Source organism: Pangasianodon hypophthalmus, chromosome 14, assembly GCF_027358585.1.
Source record: "Pangasianodon hypophthalmus isolate fPanHyp1 chromosome 14, fPanHyp1.pri, whole genome shotgun sequence".
NCBI lineage: Eukaryota > Metazoa > Chordata > Actinopteri > Siluriformes > Pangasiidae > Pangasianodon > Pangasianodon hypophthalmus.
In genome coordinates this window covers 16465064-16485292 of record NC_069723.1, presented here as the reverse complement: position 1 = coordinate 16485292, position 20229 = coordinate 16465064, and the positions used below count along the sequence as shown (strand labels likewise).

The 20229-nt window shown below is 40.1% G+C and overlaps 1 protein-coding gene across 5 annotated transcripts in view; it reads left to right on the top strand.

Annotated features, from left to right (window-relative positions):
- Positions 1–20229, top strand: part of myo1cb (myosin Ic, paralog b) — a 50197-nt gene that overhangs the window by 14242 nt on the left and 15726 nt on the right. For 2 of the 5 annotated variants that reach the window (XM_026934696.3, XM_026934698.3), the window contains exons 2-7: positions 14600–14755; positions 14849–14964; positions 16973–17171; positions 17789–17869; positions 18109–18288; positions 19737–19835. In XM_026934696.3, coding sequence (XP_026790497.1) covers positions 14600–14755; positions 14849–14964; positions 16973–17171; positions 17789–17869; positions 18109–18288; positions 19737–19835 — 831 coding nt within the window. Of the gene's footprint in view, positions 1–800; positions 1088–5915; positions 6116–6217; positions 6663–14599; positions 14756–14848; positions 14965–16972; positions 17172–17788; positions 17870–18108; positions 18289–19736; positions 19836–20229 lie in introns of those variants that run through there. The other 3 variants (XM_034310540.2, XM_026934697.3, XM_034310541.2) reach the window with 3 other exon arrangements.

Below are 20229 nucleotides of genomic sequence, written 5' to 3'. Positions count from 1 at the left end.
GACCTAAGCCTCATCTCCTCGATGACAGCTTCCTGACCTACATAATATAAACCACAATACCATAAGATATATTTTCTGATTACCATGTAATGTGCAAGCCCTGGGAGGAGGAGAGGTTAGTTCCTCTCTGCTTATCACTTGTTGCGTCTCTTTTTCTCACTTTCTCAGCTGTCGCTTTTCCACCCATATGGCTTACATTCTACTGTTCTGACATCATAGCTAGCAGATCGACTTCTTATGACTTCTGTTTTTTTTTTTTTTTTTTTGCTGACTTCCTTTTCTTCTTAACACGCCTTCTTTTGCTTGTGTATAAATAAGTAGGCCTGTCTTTAAAGGTACATTCAATGATTTTGGGTGTAAACTGGCTAGTTTGAAGCTCACAATTAAAATTCTTTTCACTGTTTCCTCTAACACTATAAACCCAAAACACATGCCTGGGCCAGAATGTTTAAATTCTAAGAGCTTTCTGAATTGACAAGCAACATGATTGACAGGTGAGTAGTAGAATTCTGATTGGTTAAATATTGGTGGTGTGTATCAACTGTGTTTTCTCCAATTTTCTAAACCTGGGGCATGCCAGAGACCGGAGTTTTCTTTCTGAGCAGACATTTTATTCAATCTGCTGCCAAAAAAAAAAATTGCCAAAAATGATAAATACTGTCCCAAATTAAAAATTGCTGACAGCACCTTTAACTCCTACTTCAGCTTCAGATCTACTCTGCCATAAAATTTCTCTCTCTTGCTGTTCAGTCTCTTCTCTTCCTATTTCACCTCCTCCTCCCTGTCGTTCTTTTTCCCAGCCCTTTTTGGTCCATGATCTCTGTGGCTTTCTCACACTTTTTCCCCGAGCTTCCACCGCCATCGCCCAGGGCCGTGACACATCAATAAACAAAGAGGGACTCTTTCAGCTGGAGTTTGCCCTGACACCAGATTCTCAGAGATTGTTAGAGAGAAAGAGGAGAGACTGGACTGTGGCAGCAACAGGTCAGTCAGCTGTGCGTCACCGGGAGGGAGAACTCCAAGATTATTATTGTTCTGCTGTCTGCCGTGGGGATCTGTATTTACACTGGAGCAGGACAAAGCGGAGGTGAGCCGCATGCTTCAAATTACAGCCAGTCACACCACCGCTGTACCAGCTACAGAACTGACTGCGTATTGCTTCACATCTTCCTGTAAATCTTTCCAGAGTTTTAAAGCAATATGCAACCGTATGCAGTCTATAGCTTTTTAGAATTGTTTCCTGGCGCAGTCATCTGTGCAACAGTTTCTACAAATAGATTTGTCTTGGTGCTGCAGTATAAATAGCTCAGAGAGAAGAGGCGGGAGGGAGAAGAAGAGAAAGAGGCGGAGACAAAGAGTGAGAGGAAAGAAGGACATGTGTAATCTATAGAGAGCAAATATTTTCACCCTACACAGCAAAATCCCCAGTGGAGCATTAATAGCTGAACACAAATGTACAGTGTAAGTGTTAATTCCACACCAGAGATTTTGCTGTGAGCTCCTGCCATACACCATCAGAATTAGCCCCTCTCAGCTTTATTGTAACATAAGGAGATGAATTTCTAACACTTGAGGCCAGTGCAGGGTTAAAAGAAGTTTTATGTGGCACTGAAAAAAGTAGATAAGCTTCATTTGGCTCTGCATGGGCTGCAGATGGCTGTCAAGAGCTGGAAAGAGACTTTGCGTGTCTGTCTCACAAACTTAATCATTTGCACTACACCCTACTGTGTTTATACGTGCATATTGATCACTGTGCCTCAGAGCTTTTTTTTTTAACTTCTGCATATTTATTGTTTGGTTAATGGTTACCAAAGAGTTACTGTGGAGTCTTGTGTATACAGAGCATGCAATCCTATGTCAGAAATGACAGCTTGTTTCTAGGGGTGGGGATCTCTAGAGAATTCAGTTTTTGATTTTAAAAAAAAAATTTGCATTTTTTCGCTCAGTATGACTACTCGTGATTTTTAATAATAATTGTAATAATCCGTCCATTATGAAAAACTAGGCCTATTGTACTTAATGTGTATTTCTCATCAGAAATATCTGATACTGTTGAATTTTTTAATTTAAAAAATAGCATTTATGTATAATCCTGTTGGAAAGTCTGATGGGTGGCATGGTGGCACAGCGAACGGGTTCCCAGTTCAATCCTGAGCTTGGGTTACTGTCTATTTGGAGTTTCACGTGTTCTCGCTGTGTCTGTGTGGCTTTCCTCAGGGGTCTCCGGTTTCCTCATATCTCCCAAAACCATGTCTGCAGGTAGATTATTTAAGATATATTCACACCTAGGGGCAACTTATGTGTGCGCGGTGCCCTGTGAAGGACTGGTATTGCATCCAGGTGTATTCCCACCACACAGCCAGTGTTTCCCAGGATATGCCCTGGACATGACTCCAACATGACTCTGACCAGGATAAAGTGGTTACTGAAGATATAAGAATGAATGAATACAAGTTTGATTATGATCACTATCATGTATTAATGCAAAATCTTTCAAGAGTGCACTGCAAAACCTAAAAAAATGATTAATTTTTCTATGTTGAACTATTGAATTCCTGTGGAGAACCGGACAGTCTACAACTACACCATATAAAGCAGTTGTTTATATAATAACAATGAAGTAGATGCTCTTGCAAACAGCATTGGGTAAGGAGGGAAGGCAGTGTCTTTCACTGACGTGTGCAGAAACTTGTAATTGTGTAGTGCTAATTGTGTAGCAGAGGTAATACCGTGGTGCTTTTTGAAATAGCTGCTTTATCATTTGGGCTGCAGGCGATGAAGACTTCAGAAGAAGTAGGGAGGAGGAAGAGGCAGCGGAGGAGAAGGAGGAGGAGGCAGTGAGATGCTTTTGGGAGGAATCAGCTAGTAAGACAGGAAGTGAGCTTTGAACAGGAGAAGTGAGCTGGAGAGTGTGAGTTTAAATAGACTGAGGAGGAGGGGGGAAAAGTTTCAATTTGTGATTTCCCACAGATGTTGCACCATGTGACTGTTCTCAGGAGACATGTGAGTGTTCATTCTGCCTGTGGCGACGTGGCCCAGGTTAGACTCACTGCTGAAGATCTTCTCAGCGTCCAGACAGTCTAGCCCACGTCACTGGCACTAAGCTGTATTTAAGAGCAGGAGGCGCAGAGAGACAGCACAGGGTTTTATGTGGCACTCCTTCTTCTGTTTGCTTATCCTATCTTTAGACGGACCTTGACAATAAGCTTGATTGGGCTTTGTCCTGTATCCATGTACTGTTAGGTAGCTTTGTGGCAGGTGATCAAAGGGCAGGAGCGGCTCATCAGTGAAAGAGATATGACCTGTGAGCATGGAATAAAGACACAAGCACCAATAAGAGGCTGCTTTCTAGATCATGCCTGTTTGTCTATGTTGCGCCACAGACAACAGTGATAATGAGCAAAAAATTATGGATATAAAACACGTTGTAAACATGTACAAAGGCTAATATTTGAACATGTGTTGCATTGGTGTGTGGAGATAAGTAAACGTAGGGAGGTGGCTGAGTATTGTCTCTGTGCTGCTGTGAGGTCTGATTTATTCTCCTCCCTGCACTTTCTCTGATGCTTGCATTACTAGTGAAAGAAAAAGAAACTCACACCGTCTGGAAAACATTACACAGATTCCTGCAGGCGGGGGACAGAGAGAGAGGGAGGGAGAGAGAGAGACAGGAAGGATTTATTAGAACACATAGCTGAAACAGCTGAGAGAAACACTTTGACATTGACTGACAATATTGCTATGCATATTTGCCAGAATAAAAGTAATGAAGCGAGAAAGTATTCAATCATATTTTTGGATTGATTTGTAATTATTGGATTATGTCCACTAGATGGCACTGTTCTACTGAAGAGGGCCAATGGAGGTGACCTTGATTATGGCCTGTGTGTGTGTGTGTGTGTGTGTGTGTGTGTGTGTGTCTGTTGGGGAGGGGGCATTTTTTTTTTTTTTTGTAATACAAAAGATGCAGATTTTATTTGCAAAACTACAGTAGCCAAAAGATTTCCCTTTGGTTACAGAGGTTAAAACAGGATTAGGGTTACGGGTAAGAGTGAGCATACCATTTAGATGAAGTCAGTATCTCACAAAGAGAGTAAAACCTGTGTGTGTGTGTGTGTGTGTGTGTGTGCGTGCGTGTGAGCTTCTAATTATCTCTTTGTAAGAATCAAACGTCTTCCTTGATTGGAATATAAGAATGGAGACATTTCACTGGTCTACATAAAGAAAAGATGCAGCTTTTATTTTTAAAATGAAAATAGGCAAACGATTTCACTTTGGTTAGTGAGGTTAAGGTTAGGAGTAGGTGTAGGGATAAAATGATTAAGCCACTGTAATGCACATGTCAGCAGTAGCTCATAAAGATGGTAAAACCCGATTGTATGTTTATAGGTAACAGTTGGGTTATCCCGTGCTGTGCATGTAGTAAAGGAGAAACAACAATGTCCCATTTTTTTTTTGTTTGTTTGTTTTTCCAAAAGGTAGAATTCAATTTGATAAAGCATGATTTATGATCAGTTCTGCTGGCATTCCTCCGTTTATTTTCTCTCCCTCTCTCTCGTTCTCTCTCTGTGTACACACTGATTTTCCATTGTTAAGCTTTGTCAATGATTTGCATTGCACAGGAGATTTCAGTTTTGGCCATTTTTCTTCTTTCAAATATCCTTTGTCTACATCTTATTTATCTTTATATCCTCTTTGCGTCAGAGTGTATCAAACGGATCTTGCGTTTTATGGCTGAAGCTGTAAATCGAACAGGCCTGTCTCTATTGAACTGTGCCATAAAATAGAGTACTGCAGAGAAAAGTTCCATCAAAATAACTGATTATTATCTTACAACAGATAGGGTCGGGGTGGCTGGTTTAAATAAAGTCCCTCTGTCTTTCAAAGATTTAAACATAAGATCTTATTTTTGGCATTCATATTAGATTATTTGCTGCTAACAAATATCTTAAAACCAGGTTATTTTGGACTTTTTGTGGAAACAAGCGCAAGAGCACCACCATGAAGAAGAGAAACTGAGGCTGAATTCCTTCTAGCCCAGACTGTAGATTCTTGCAGCACATGTAAACTGAGTGACAGCCGTGTCAGGTGATTACACAGAGTGACACACCCCATATATTTGCAGCTGCCTCTCTGCCTTTATGTGTGTATGGAATAGTTTATACACACACTAATCATTTAGTAATTTAGTAATTTAATACAGTAGAGATGCACAACCGACTCTGGCACTCCCAGGTTTAAGATTCCATTCCTCAGGAATCTTTTAGACAGTTTTGTTTTCTTTTTTTGATTTCTTGTGTCAAGTATGTTGTAAGATGGATTTGTGCTGGAAGAGCAGAAATTGACCATGTATGGTGGTTTGGAGTGCTGGATGAATAAACTCTGATAAAAGATATTTGAGATAATTGTGGTTAAATGTGCATTTGGCACTATCACCGTTCTTTGCAGCGGTGCTTTAATCAGCCCTAAATCTTTGCTAAGACTGCCTTAAATCTGCTTCTGCTAGCAAAACCTGTGCTGACAGAAGCACAGGGATGTAGAAACTAAGGAAGGAAGGAGGGGGAACACTTGGCATAATCTCTGAATACCTTTAAGACGTTTAATGAACTTTATGCTGAATACAGCCTTTTTATAGATGCTCTTATCCCAAATTCCTCCTTCTTTTGCTATGCGTGTGCATTCCCACTCCCATTCCCACTCGGTGCAGGCAGTCCGGGCCACATTCGAGCCCCCTGCCTTGGGGTGTTAAATGCCGTTTTAAAGCTCTGACCTGACTTTGAACGCAATGCAGAAGGAGAGCTCGGCCTGAGATCGAGTGCGTGAGTGTGTGAGTGAACGGCAAAGGTATGGGAGGGTGGGAGAGAGGGAGGGGAGGAGGGGGAGTGTGTCACTTTTCATAGGGACTTGCGCCTCTGTGGAGTGAGAGAAAAAGAGAAGGAGAGAGATCGGGTATAGAGGGGAAAAAGGAGGAAAGGAATACCAGGAGAAGAAATGGCAGCTGAAGAGTTGTTATAACAAGGATTTGCATGATATCTCTGACGTGGAGATTTGTTTTGGAGAAAGAAACATAGAGCTATACACTGGAAAAGAAGGAAAGATGAAGTATCGAGCTATGGTAAGAACTAAATTGTGTTCAGTGAAGAACTTTTGAACTGTCTACTTGCGTGCTCTGGAAAGCAACGTTGAAGTTGAAGTGACATTGAAGCATTGAAGTGAACGTTACTGAGCCATGCTAATTGCTCTGGACGTGGACAGGGAGAGTAGGTTTAGCATAATTCTTTTTCAATTGTAATATATTGTGTCTTGTGAATGATGATGATTTTGATTTGCTATATTGCAGAAGGCACTGTCTACCACATTGTGATTACATTGATTTGTTCCGCAGATGATGTGTCATGTAGTAAATAATCTACTTATCCTAAAAGCTGTTCTTTTGAAGTTTTTGTTTACTTGGGTAGCTATCACCAAATCTGTCCTCTTTATCAACCCAGTCAGTTTAGTCAGCCAAATACCTGTGCGTGCGTGCGTGTGTGTGTGTGCATGCACCATCACAAAGTACAGCCAGTGTCTCTCTATGGAGAATAGTCTGAGAGAGCTGAATGCTGTTCCACTCTGTGCGTCTCTTCCTGTCTGTGTCCTCTCACCTGCTGTTTTAGGCCACGGTAGGTCCTGTTGTCATTTACATCTATACATTTAGTAGACACTTAACCAAAGCAACTTTCAAATGAGGCAGAATCAAATCCAAGCATACAGCTGAGGGCCTGGGATTTAAACTCGAAACCTTCCAGGTGCTAATATAAAAACTCATCTGCTGAGTTTTCACAGTCTCTTAGAACTTTCCCAACCATCAAAGCTGGTTTAGACATGCCTTTAGACAAACACTGATTGGCTGAAGTGGCTAGGTGATTGCATACACAGAAACATTTTGACAAGACTGTGACGCTTCTTCTCCGTAATTTTGCTAATATAATTCTTTAATTTGACTGCAGAATGATTCAGTGCTACAACAAGCACACAGCTTCCGAAAAGTGCTGATATGCAACAAGAGAAGGAAGAGAGAAGTGAAAAGCTATTGAAATTGGGCTTCCTGATAGTGATGAAAATGATAAGACTAACCATTTAACTCAATATTAATGATCTTTCTTCACAAGAATCAGTCTGAATCAGATTATGCCTGCGGCTTAGGTCCATTAGAAGCTTTTAAATTCAAAATATAAACACAATCAGTTGTGTAGTAAACAACTACAATGTGTGATGTGATTTTAATACACACAATTCAATATACACCAATATTCAAAACATCTAGATATTATTATACATTAGCTTACCAATATTTCTACTGATTATGTTGAAGTAATTGTATTTAATTTTAAAAAGTGATCATGTTTAAAATAAGATTATTTTTCAGCCCTAAGTAGAATTCTCAACATTTCCTCTCTACATCTGCATTTAAAGTAGGTGTGTATTGCTGTGTATAATGAATGACACTCATTTCTCAGTTTATATCCGGTTTAATGACTAGCCAGACTGACAAGCCTCTCTGTGTGCAGTTTCGACTGAGATTCCAGTCTGAGGTCAGCATACCTTCACACACCTCACAGATTGATTCTCATCTCAGCTATACATCTCATGACACAGGCATGCTGTACATTTTATCAAGTGTTGCATCTTTTAAAAAAAAAAGAATTTGACTGAGAGACAAATGAGAAGCAACAGATGAACAGTCTGCATTGCATTAGTGTTTCGTTCTTCATCTGATTCTGGGAAGGCTCAGTGGAGCTTAAGCTTGCCGTGAATACTGAGCATTGTCTAGAAGGTTGGCCTAAAATGCAACTGCTCATTCACCAGAATGCGCTCACTGCCAAGAGCTGTTTTTTATTTTAGATTCCATTTGTTTTATATGCGAGATCATATAAATATATGAGTTAATATAAATACTCATCAAAAACGAGTTTGTATTTATTTCCTGAAGGCCGGTCTCAGGTGTTAGTGGTAAAGAGACGACAGCATTTAACACTGTTTATACCACAGCGCTGTTGAACTCTCGATTCTGATTGGTCAGAAAGTTTCTATAACAGCAGCTCTCACAGTAGTTCAGATTGCAGGTTTATATTAATGCACACATTACTGTTTCTATAGTAACAGCTTACACAGGGTCCTGTATGGTGGACACTCCAGATTAACAGATTAAAAATGTGAAGTTTTTGAAGCACGGTTGAAAGGAGTCTCCAATCTCAGCACTTTCTAACAGTCTAAAAGTGTTCAGACATGGGAAAGTCTTCAGAAATGAGGACTATGCTCTTTTCAGTTTCTGTACAACACAAAGAGCTGAAACTTATGTTCTGAGAGAGAAAACCGAGAGGCTGGTTAGGGAACGACTGTTTATAGCTTTAATAACATAAGCGATAATATGAACTAACTTCTTTCATGGATGTTCCACAACGTTAAATGTTACAGTAAACAGGAGAAAAGTATGACATGGCGTTCTTTAATTAATAAAAAAAACACTTAGTGTTGAAACACTGGGACATGAATCCCTGAAACTTCATGGTTGATTATTTTCTATGAAAGCTTTTCCGAACTTGTGTTTTATTTAAGTGCGAAATGTGTTATAGATTGAAATATGGAGCCATTTTTAAAAGTGAAATAATTAGTGTGAGATCAGGATATTATTTTTATTTTTCAATGTAAAATGAGAATTTCAAACTAAAATATCTCATTTAAATAATGTATTGAGAAATAAACAGTATAAAGACCCTGATATCTAAATGTTAAACTTCCCCTAAGCCTTAACCTTAATACCTTATAAGTAATAAGTCTCGCAGATGAGTGCTAATTTTAAAACATGAGACAGTGTTATTATTTAATTGGTGCATTTTATATTGGTTTTTGATTAAATGAATTATACAAATTGATCTAGATTTCTGGTTTGTACTCTATATTTCTCCTGTGTCTGAGTGAGATTGTGCGTGCGTGCGTGCGTGCGTGTGTGTGTGTGTGTGTGTGTGTGTGTGTGTGTTGTGATGGTCTATTTTTGTATGTACTTTCACTTGCTGAGGTGCAGCACGTCACACCTATCTGATAACTTCTCCCGTTAGTCTGACAATCACCAGCTGAGTGTGCAGCGCAGGACTAGCACATACACACTCGTTTTCATCACACAGCTAGGTGAAAATTCTCTGTAGGGCAACTCTGTGAAGTTAATGAGCCACTGTGGAAATTCAGCTTCAGGGAAGTGTATAAGCCAACACCTTCTTCTCTACAGCCATCTGCAGTGACCTGAAAAGCAAGCTCTCTGTCGTTTCCCATGAAACTTGAAGAAATCATCTGTAGAATGTGAAAAGCCTAAGGGTAGCATCAACTGATCAGACATGGAAAGAGTCTTTGACTTGCTTTACTTTTGGTAATTAGACACAGTTCAGCAACGTGCACATATTTGTAAAGTGGAGAAGGGCACAGTGGAATGAGTGAGCCAGATTCAGATAAAGAAAAAAATGTGCTGCCTTCCTAAAGTTCATCATAAGTGAAGAAAAGATTGACCATGCTTGGGAAAATATATCAGAATGCACTGATTTACTGATGAGCAGCAGATCTCTTAAAGCCTGACAAGAATGTGACCTCTTCACCTCCTGTTTCTATCAGCCTTTTTTTCTGACTGTGGAGAAATGCATACTTTCAGAACAGATCCGTTCCAGAGTTATTTATTATATTCTGTCCTGTTTTACAGGAATTACTCAAATAACCAGGTGATGAGTGTATTAACTCTTTTCTTTAAATGGTACAGTATGAAGATTGCTAAAGGCTGACTCATTTATTTTTTTTTTGTGATGTTATTCTGACTAAAATGCCTAGGAGGTGTAATTCCTTTCCATTCCTTGTTTTCTCTTCCAGAGGTTATTGATGTCTTTGTAATGTGAGAAGCACTGGACAGGGTTATAACTTTGCAGACTTCACATCATCCCTCTGTATACCAAGTGCCAATTGTTTGGACTTTTCAAGGTGAAGAGGTAAAACTCCAGGAAGGTCAGATAAAGAGCAATCATTGTTTAAGAAGTACTGCACTCTTGTACTCTCAAGTCGCTGCGGGTTTTGGCTCTGCACGATTGCAACAGAGATACAGAAAGAAGAGCAGGGTGCAAAAAAGAGAGACTTGAAGGCAAAGGGGCTAGCTAAAAAGTTAACGTTTTTCTCCTGCCAGTTTGTGTCCGTCATCACTTTTTTTTTTCCCCTTATGCTTGATTTGGAAAAAGCGACCGAATAGCAAAGCAGCTTGGACGATTGGTGCAGGCAGGGAAGGAGCTATGGGGAGGGAGCAGGAAGGCAAGACTATATTCCATCCAGGAACAATACAGTAATGGAGCAATCACCTAAAGAACGAAGAGAGAAGTAGACTTGAGACCTGGGAATTTCTTTCTTGTTCGGGAATTGTCCATCATGTTTTGGCTGAATTCCATGGTTTTATTGCTTTAACAAAGTGTTTTCCCTTTTAGCTGCCAGAGGACATTTGTCAAAAGAGATGGCATGATAACAAGCTCTAACAAGCTCTGTGAGCTGTGACCGGGTCCTTAAGGACGCTAGGTCTCCAGTTCCTCAAGCACACACACACACGCATATACACACTCCCCACAGGGCCCCAAGTGCACAAGGCTCTCTGGAGTGCTGTGTGAAATTCTACTCTCCCCTGCCCCAGTGAGCAAATGCAGGGAGGTGGAAGGACAAAGCAGCAGCATAGCAGGGGAGGGTGTGCGTTGTTCCACCACCTAAGGTCATTTAATTCTGATAATCTTTAATTAATCGGAAAACAAAGCCCTCTGATGCTTTTTCACCTTGAACTGATTTTGATTCTTCTGTTGGCTCAAGCTTTACGGTCACCAGCGGCTGTGGTTCAATTTTGCATTGAAAAAAAAAAGTTTGCATGTGCATGAGGGCATTCCTTCATCCTTCTTTTAGGTTATTGTTTGTCAAGAATAAATTAAAAGCAGTTTGAGAGAAAAAGGAATCAATTTAATTTGTATAATTTTGCCTTGCAGCCACGAAATGCATAGCATAAAAAAGAAATGCATGCATAGCATTTTTCAAAAATTAGATCGTGGGATACCAAACTTTTTTTTTAGCCCTGTTCCAGTGTTAAGAAAGAAATATTAGTATTTTCTCTCGGAAACATGCCAGACGATTGAAACCATAAGGAATATGTAAAATAATTGCAATAATACTTTAAAACAATTTTTTTTCATTTGCTCTCGGACCTCAGGAATTCTGCTGTATAAATATTTGGTATAAATACAGGGTTGCACACCTTTTGCATCCATGACCATAAACAGTTAAACATGCCATTAAATAGAATCGTGGCTATAACAAAACATTTCAGTCATCTGAGCCAGCGACACAACACAACTTTCATAACAGCAAGCTGTTGGAAGCACTGGAGGAAAGAAAGCCTTCCTATTATTATAAATGTTCGCTTGTTTTCATGAAGGGTGCCAATAAATCTGGAGGACACTGCATTGTGTTAAAACATAGATTTGAAACATATTGTATTAACAGATGCTTTCCCAGTTCCATTAAAATTGCATTTGGATTGAACCTGACCATCAAACCTATATGTGCTTTTTGAACATCCCATTCAAGATCTGTTCCCCCCGTGCTGTTATAATAACCGCCACTTTTCTGGGAAGGCTTTCCATTAAGTTTAGGAGCATGGCTGTTGGGATTTGTGACCATTCAGTCACAAGAGCACTAGTGGGATCAGGCACTGTTGTTAGGCACCCTACACCCCTGCACACTACACCCTACACCCCTGCACACTACATCCTGCACAATATTGTATAGAATGTCTTGTATGTTGTAGCTTTACACTGTCCTTCGCTGGAACAGGTTTGGGCCTCTTAGTTGTAGCGAAGGACATTGTAAAGCTTCAACATACAAAGGCATTCTAAACAATTGTGTGCTTCCAGCTTTGTGGCAACAGTTTGGGGAAGGCTTACATATGAGTGTGATGGTCAGGTGTCCACAAACTTTTGGCCATATATTGTAGGTGGTTAAAAAAAACTATTAAAATAAGCAGCCCTAATGGACAGACAGAAGCCCAGCTGACTGTAGTTGCAGACAATTGCAAGGTGTCCCAGAGGCTTGAGGAGTCCAAGCTTGGGGACTCTTTACATTTAGACAGCTGCTGGATGTAAGCTGGAGCACAGATCCATATGTAACCAAGGAGTCTCTAGAGCAGAGCAACATGCCTGTTGCTTAGTAAATCTCCTGGGCCCATTTCCCTTCTGCTATAGCTCTGGGCTTGATAGTGTATGCAGGAAGTTTCATACTCCAATATTGCAGGGCCAGGTGCCTTTGTAATATGAGGGAACACCTAGCCACTGCAGGACACACCCAGATGATTTAACTGTGGTATGGACATGAGCAAATCACATGATAGGGCTTTGTTTAGAGAATGATATCATAGCTTATTGATATAGACATATAGGCATTGTCATCCTGTATTATGCCTGGGAGTGGAAGCAAAGCAACCCTGGGAAAGAGTGACTGATGAAGCTAGTGAAAGACAGACAGAGACAGAGGGACCTGACTCCAGCACTGAACGGAGGGAGTTATTAGTACAGCCGGTGAGATGACGGATTGAGAGTGAAGTCACTTCCTAGCAAAACATTTGTTTACTGTTTCAGCTTCTCTCTTCTGTGTTTTTCTTTCTGCTCACTCTTTCCCCCTCTGTTTTCTCCCTTTACTGCAATAGTAGCATCTGCTTCAATGCTTCTTAATTAATATGCTCTCTCAGGTGCTCCCTTTCTGTCTCTCTTCCTCTCTCTCTCTCTCTCCCTCTCTCTCGGGGATGGGTGCTGCTGTGTCAATAGCAAAACAACAGTACTGGCAGCTGGTGTATTCACACAATGTGTTTGTGTGTGTTTCAGCGCATAATCGCACATTTGTTCATCGGTGTGTGTGTCCCTGAGTGTGCGTATGACTCTCAGTTACAGCTCTCAGATCAGGGTCTCTGAAGCATCCATGGTCAGAAATAAGGAGGAAAGTGAAGCTTTGCTTCTTTTAGCAAAATGCATGTTATTTTTTTGTTGATTTTCAGGAGTGAGGTCCGTAGTTTTGCCATTTAGTTGTTGTATATATTGAATATTGAACTGGGTGCATAGGTCTGTTTGAAAATCATGGATTTGGGTAACATGAGGAATATGCTGCTTAAGACCCACGCCTCCATTTTGGAGAACACATTTGTGGTCGAAAATCTTGAATCTTTCATGGATGTAAGTAAAATTGTCAAGCTGTCGTATTTATCATTGCTAGTTTAGGTGGAGTTTGGTTGTGTTGTTTTTACTGAAGTGCACAGCTGGATGATTTAGCGCTTGCATTCTTTTTTAGATCAACATTACTCATGTACATTTTTACTAAAAGAGCACGAATGCTTAAAAGATTCTTGCAACATGACGCTTTATGTGATTTAGCTCTAGTACTAGTTTCTCTAATGATCATGCACAGTGATGTTGTTTATATGATTTACATTTCAAAGGCAGTGAACATGATGGCACGCATGCTAAAATGCCTGGTGTTTGTAAATCTGACCCAAATAGGTGATTTTCTTGTAGCATCCTGTCCATCTCATATTTACACACACAAAGGATCTTCAAACATGGCTTTTGGGGCCTCATTTTTTATTAGTACTGTCTTTAATGATTATCATTGATATGAAGAGAGGATAGTTTGGGAATTTCAAAATAAATGCTACTGTTGTATTGCAGAAATCTAAAGTGTTTGAGTGGGGTAATAAGATGGAACACTGCCAAGTAGTGAACAGAACACAAAGGTTAAGTATGGAAATTTAGCTCTCTCGTGTTGTGGTTTTAACACGTTATCATAACTTGTGTTTATAATTAGTTACTTTAGTTATTGAGACCTAGCCTGTAATCTAGCATCCTGGATTACAGCGGGTAAGAGTATTGCCTCACAGATCCAGGGTCCCCGGGTCAATCCTGAGCTCAGGTTACTATCTGTGCATGTTCTGACTTTTGCATATTCTCCCCTTGTCCATGTGGGTTTCTTCCAGGTTCTCTGGTTTTCCCCCCATCTCCCAAAATCATGCCAGTAGGTGCATTGGCTACTCTGAATTGTCCCTAGGTACGATTGTGTAGGTGCATGGTGTCCTGCGATGGACTGGTGTCCCATGAAGGATGTACCTCCTTGTGCCAGTGTTCCCAGGATAGGCTCTGGATCCACCATGACTGTGGCCAGGATTACTGAAGCAGTTACTGAAGATGAATGAAAAATATTAGGGTCTCATTTAAAAGGACTGTTAGGAGAGAACAACTAAAATAAATCAGATTGAGAAACTTAATCTTAAAACACTCAGCATATGCACATAAACACTAAACTGTTCAAAGTTCTGTTATGGATTTTTACATTTAAACTTATTTTCAGCCATGAGCTCTAGCCATGTACAGTATGTTTTCCTTCAGGGCCTTCAATGGGGGTGTGCTAGAGTGGTTGTGTTATGATGCATCTCATCCCTCTCTTCTCTCTCTCTCTCTCTCTCTCTCTCTCTCCCTTCCTCCCTCCCTCTGTGTGTGTCCCTGTGGGTGTGTGTCAGGCGGTGGGGAGTGACAGTGTGCGGGCAATGATGGAGAGCGCCCTCACAGCCAGGGACCGGGTGGGAGTGCAGGATTTTGTCCTGCTCGAGAACCACACCAGCGAGGTGGCCTTCATTGACAACCTGCGCAAGCGCTTCAAGGAGAACCTCATCTATGTAAGAATTTCTTCTTTCTCGTTCCAACTGAAGACCAAGGTCTTGGTGCTTTTATTCTGCGAAAGAGCATCATTCTCTTTCTCTTTTTTACAGACGTACATTGGCTCAGTGTTGGTGTCGGTGAATCCCTATAAAGACTTGGAGATCTACACCAAGCAGCATATGGAGCGGTACAGAGGCGTTAACTTCTATGAAGTCTCCCCTCACATGTGAGATATTATTCAATCCAGTATTACTTTACACTGCCTTTTATAAGTATTCACCCCCCCCCTTGGACTTTTCTACATTTTGTAGTGTAATAACCTGGAAGTGAAATGGACTTCATTAGGATTATATGTCATGAATCTACACAGAATATCCCCAAACACTACAACCCTCAGTCTGACAGAGCCTGAGTAATTTTGCCAAGATGAATGAACAAAAATTTCAAGATCCAGATGTGCAAAGCTGATAGAGACATATCCCAGAAGCTGTAATTGCAGCCAAAGTTTGTTCTGTCGAGTACTGACCCAGTGGGGTGAATACTTATGCAGTCAATAAATGTCTACTTTTGTTTAATTAACCTTTGTGTCAAAATAAAAAAAAATCTTTTGTACTACTTCAAACTTGGCTATATTTTGTAAGTCAAATAGTAAAAATCCCAATTAAGTTTATTTCAGTTCATTTCAGCCCTGTAGCCTCTGGCAACCAAATGCTCACAGAACCCAATAAAAATTGCTTTGTATAGTGGTTATTTTCATATTGCAATATCACTATTTGCAAAAGCCATTACAGTAGTAATGGATAACAGATGATATATTGTGCAGCCCAAATCCATGCTTCTCATCATTTCCATAAACTTCCTCTCAGTGACACAGAATGACCTGTCAGCAGTAACGTGTTTGCCTAGGCTGTACTGGCAGTTGCTAAGAGCTAATGTGAGGGAGGAGTGTAGTGGGGAGGTGCGGCTATTACACATTCCCATTCTAGCCTGCTGAGTCCTCTGTTTTTGAGGGAGTGAGCAGAGAGCAAGTCAGAGGGCAGATATGATGTATGAGCGAGATTCCTGTACAGTGCTCTAATGGGACTCTCCTTACACACTCATCACAGGGTCATGTAAGCACTGAAAGTGTTTATCTCAGTGGTGGTGCAAGCAGGCTAAAATAACAGACCTTCATTAGTGCCGTTCCTGTCCTCCTGAAATGACTGATAACACAAAGCTCTTAAAAGCTTTTTCCATTGGGCTCCCAAGTGGCACAACACAAAAGCATTCGCCCTATCAACTGGAGATTGTGAATCGAATCCTGATAATGCCACAGCCGTCCATGGCCAAGAGAGAAAAATTGGCCATGCTCTTGGAAGGTGGCACACATCTCTTTCTCTCTCTTTCTCTCTCTCTCTCTGTCTATCAATCACAGAGACAATAGCCAATCATATGCATCTGTGAGCTCATGCATGCAGAAGGTGGTGGATAGTGCTTTGCTCCGCCCCTGATGTTGGCAGCTGTTGTGTTCTGTGGGGGAGGTGCCTGATGGGTGGGAATTGGCCATGACTAATTTAGGGAGAAAATTGTGTGTGGAGGGTGATGGTAATAATTAATTAATAGTATGCCAGCAACCTCTGTAATATTACTACATTATTATTGTTATTCACTACAGAATGAGCATTGGGTTTGTGTTCACATTCCATTTGAAATAAAGATGACATTTGCGTCGATATAGTTATGTTTCATCTTGTGGAACATCCACAAGAAAAGTTAGTTCCTGTTGTCACCTGCGTTATAGCATCTATAAACAGGTGTTCCCCTCAACAGCATGTCTTTTGTCTCTCACTTGAGACCAAAAGTGCAACTTGTCATGTTAAAGAGAAATCACAATCCATAGACCTCTCATAAAACTTGGATTTTAAAGACTTAAAGAACTTAAACTCTGAATGCTGCAAAACGCTGACACTGGAGACTTCTTCCAAGAATACTAAATAAACATCTCCTCACAAAAAAAAAAAAAAAAAAAACTTGACCATATTAACAACTACCTGTATTTTTAACCCATTTATGTGAAACATCTGCTGTACACGTCTGTGTGTTAGTTGTTACAATAGAAATGATGCCATATTAATTCTGTCTCTATTGTCAGAGTTCTGACCAATCAGAATCCACAATTCAACAGCGGTGTGTTATAAGTTATTATAACACATTGTTTAGTAATTGATCTATCACCCTTCCTCTTCTTGGTGTAGATATGCGGTGTCTGATAATGCGTATCGCTCCATGCGGACGGAGAGACGGGACCAGTGTATCCTGATCTCTGGAGAGAGTGGTGCTGGGAAGACGGAAGCCTCTAAGAAGGTTCTGCAGTACTACGCCATCACCTGTCCTGCCAGCGACCAAGTGCAGACCGTGAAAGACCGCCTACTGCAGTCCAACCCTGTTCTGGAGGTAACAACCCACATCCTACCAGGAGTGATATTAGCATTTTATAATCAGCAAGCTATTAGTGTCCATGAACATGCCATTGTAGACCTTCAAAATAATCTAGACAGAACAATAAATTGTTTAAAAATTTTTTTTCTCTTAAAATGGCCTAGGAACATCCACACCTTGCACCTTTAATTTCATATAGAAATGCCAGGGTCTATGAATATTCATGAATATGCAAATTAGAAATACCCACATAAACTCTTGTCATCCCTAATAGGTATGAGCTACTTAATTACCACTTAAAGAACTTAGCTAGCTAAATAGGATATCTGTATCTGAAACTAGATTTGATTTGTGTTTTCAGTGATTTGTTTAACGGCAGCAAAACCTGTCCAATATATCATAACAAGCATGATTTTACATTATGCTAACTAGCATGCATATTCTTTGCCTAAAAGTTTCTAGAAAAAATATAATCTAGTTACAGAAGTATGAAGAAAGTCTCTGTTTTAAATAGAATATTGTTAACAAATTTGACCGAAACACTAATTATTATAAACAGCCATCCTAATAGAATAAACCATTTAAAAATGTGATCATGATCATTCCCTCTCTCTCATTTGTCTCTATTTCAGGCCTTTGGAAATGCTAAAACTTTGCGCAATGACAATTCAAGCCGTTTTGGGAAATACATGGACATCCAGTTTGACTTCAAGGTAAAATGTTTCTCTGAGGATGTGTACACTTGTAATCGTGAATAATGCTTGAACTACAGTATATCACTGATGTTAATATTCATACATATTCATACATACCCATCTGTACCGCCTCCCTTTTACACTGCTTGGGTGGGGTTGTGCACCTGTATGCCCTTGCGTGTATATATGTGTTTGTACTGTGTATATGTGTACGTCAGCTTCCCACTGTTATTCCCGTTGGCTTTTCCCGTTGGCAGGGTGCTCCAGTTGGGGGTCACATCCTGAACTACCTGCTGGAGAAATCTCGTGTCGTGCACCAGAGCCATGGAGAACGAAACTTCCACATCTTCTATCAGCTCATTGAGGGCGGCGAAGAGGATCTGCTCAGGAGACTCGGCCTGGAGAGGAACGCACAGCAGTACCAGTACCTCGTGAAGGTCAGGACAACTGAGAACACGCATCAGCACATACACACACACACATTCTTCATATTTCTGCAATCCCCTGGCGTTTAATAGGGGAAGTTAATAGTCATTCTCCCTCCCTTCACTTCCTCTCTTCTGCTGAGTGTGTGTATGAGTCTTTCTGCCTGCAGGGAGTCAGGAGGAAACACGTACACAAACACACACCCACTCATACTGCTGATGCTTCGTGACTGCACTTCTCTTTTACATACAGCCTTCGAGGCTACGCGCATATTCAGCTTTCAGTTTGAATTCATAGCTCATTTCTCAATGTTGTTTTTATCTGCCTTTAAAGGTTCTACAGGTCTTTAATTACCTTTTAGAACTTAAAAGCCTTAAGTATGACATTTTCTTAAATTCAGATTGGTAACGCTTTTCATTAAGGTGACCTCAACGAACATTATTTACTGCATTAGTTAACATTAACAAGCCATGAACTTCAGCATTAATAAACGTTATGCAATGTTACCAAAGCAGCAGTAAGTAACATTTATTAACTCACTTTATTTAAATGTTAACAAAATAAACCTGTATTGACTAATGTTTACTCAATCCCTGACTAAAAATAAATCTAAATCTTGAAGTCAGGTCTCCTATCCTCAGATCTGAATTTTGCCAGTGAACAATCTCAGACATGTTCATGAAGGTGTTGGTTCATATTGATCACAGTGGGCTTTGTTGTACTCTGTTATATTTCAAACTTGTTAGACGGTTTAACACAGAGATGAGTATAAATTGTACAGAAGATTGTATACAGTTTGGCTACTTCTCATACAGGACAAGCGACAAACCTAAATCAACATCAGTGACTTGCTAGTGTTACTTTTCTGTTTTTTTATTATTATTATTTATGCAGTTGAATATGTTTCATATACATTAGACAAAACCTCTCTCTCTCTCACACACTCACACACACAGACTAACTGAGGCTAGCATTAGTTACATGCTGCGAGCTATTATTATCAGAGACGTTCAAGGCTGAAGAACAGCAAAAACTCACTGGTTACAACTGGTGCCTGTCAACAGCCCCAGTAATTCCAAAGCTCAGTGCAGACTATGGAGTTTTCACTAAAAGTGAGGATTCTACACATTTTTTTTTTTGCTATAAACTAAACTTGAATAGATCACACTCCCTCTGCTTTATATTTAGTATTATATAATTAACCACACAGAAACTAATTTCATTTTTGCGCATGGTGTCATTCTGTATATGGTGATTATCTATGAATGCCGTAACCGTTCATAAAACTGACAACACTAGTGGGACAACAGTATAGCCACACTATGACCTGTGGCCACATCATGTTTTCCACTGATGAAGACTAAGTATTTGGATATCAAATGAAGCTTTTAATGAATGTGTGTAAATGGCACTGATGTGAAAAAATTCTTCTGTATGAGTGTGTGCGTTTGTGTTACAGGGTAATTGTCCTAAAGTGAGCTCCATTAATGACCGCAACGACTGGAAGGTGGTGAGAAAAGCTCTGAGCATCATTGGGTTCAGCGATGATGAAGTGGAGGTAAGAGAGCCCAATGCTTGTAGATGTAGAATTAGTAAAAATAATTTCATACCCAAATACTTAAAGGAAGTAGAAGAAATTTACAATATGGCATGTGCAACACACATACACCTGATGGAAAAAATGAGCAATTGACATTAACTACCAAACAATAAGTAAGGAATAAAACATGACAGGATGTGCTGTTATAGGAAAATAATCAATTATGCGGTGGGTGCGTAGCAGAGTTATTATTACCACCAATAACAGCATGTTCCAAAGGCTCTTAATCCTCTTACATCACATCAATTTGCTAACATTTATATTTATTAATGAACAATGTCATACTCTATTCATTGATGGTTACATTTAACATTGTGAAATGTCCATGAGATAAGTTTACATTTGCGTTTAC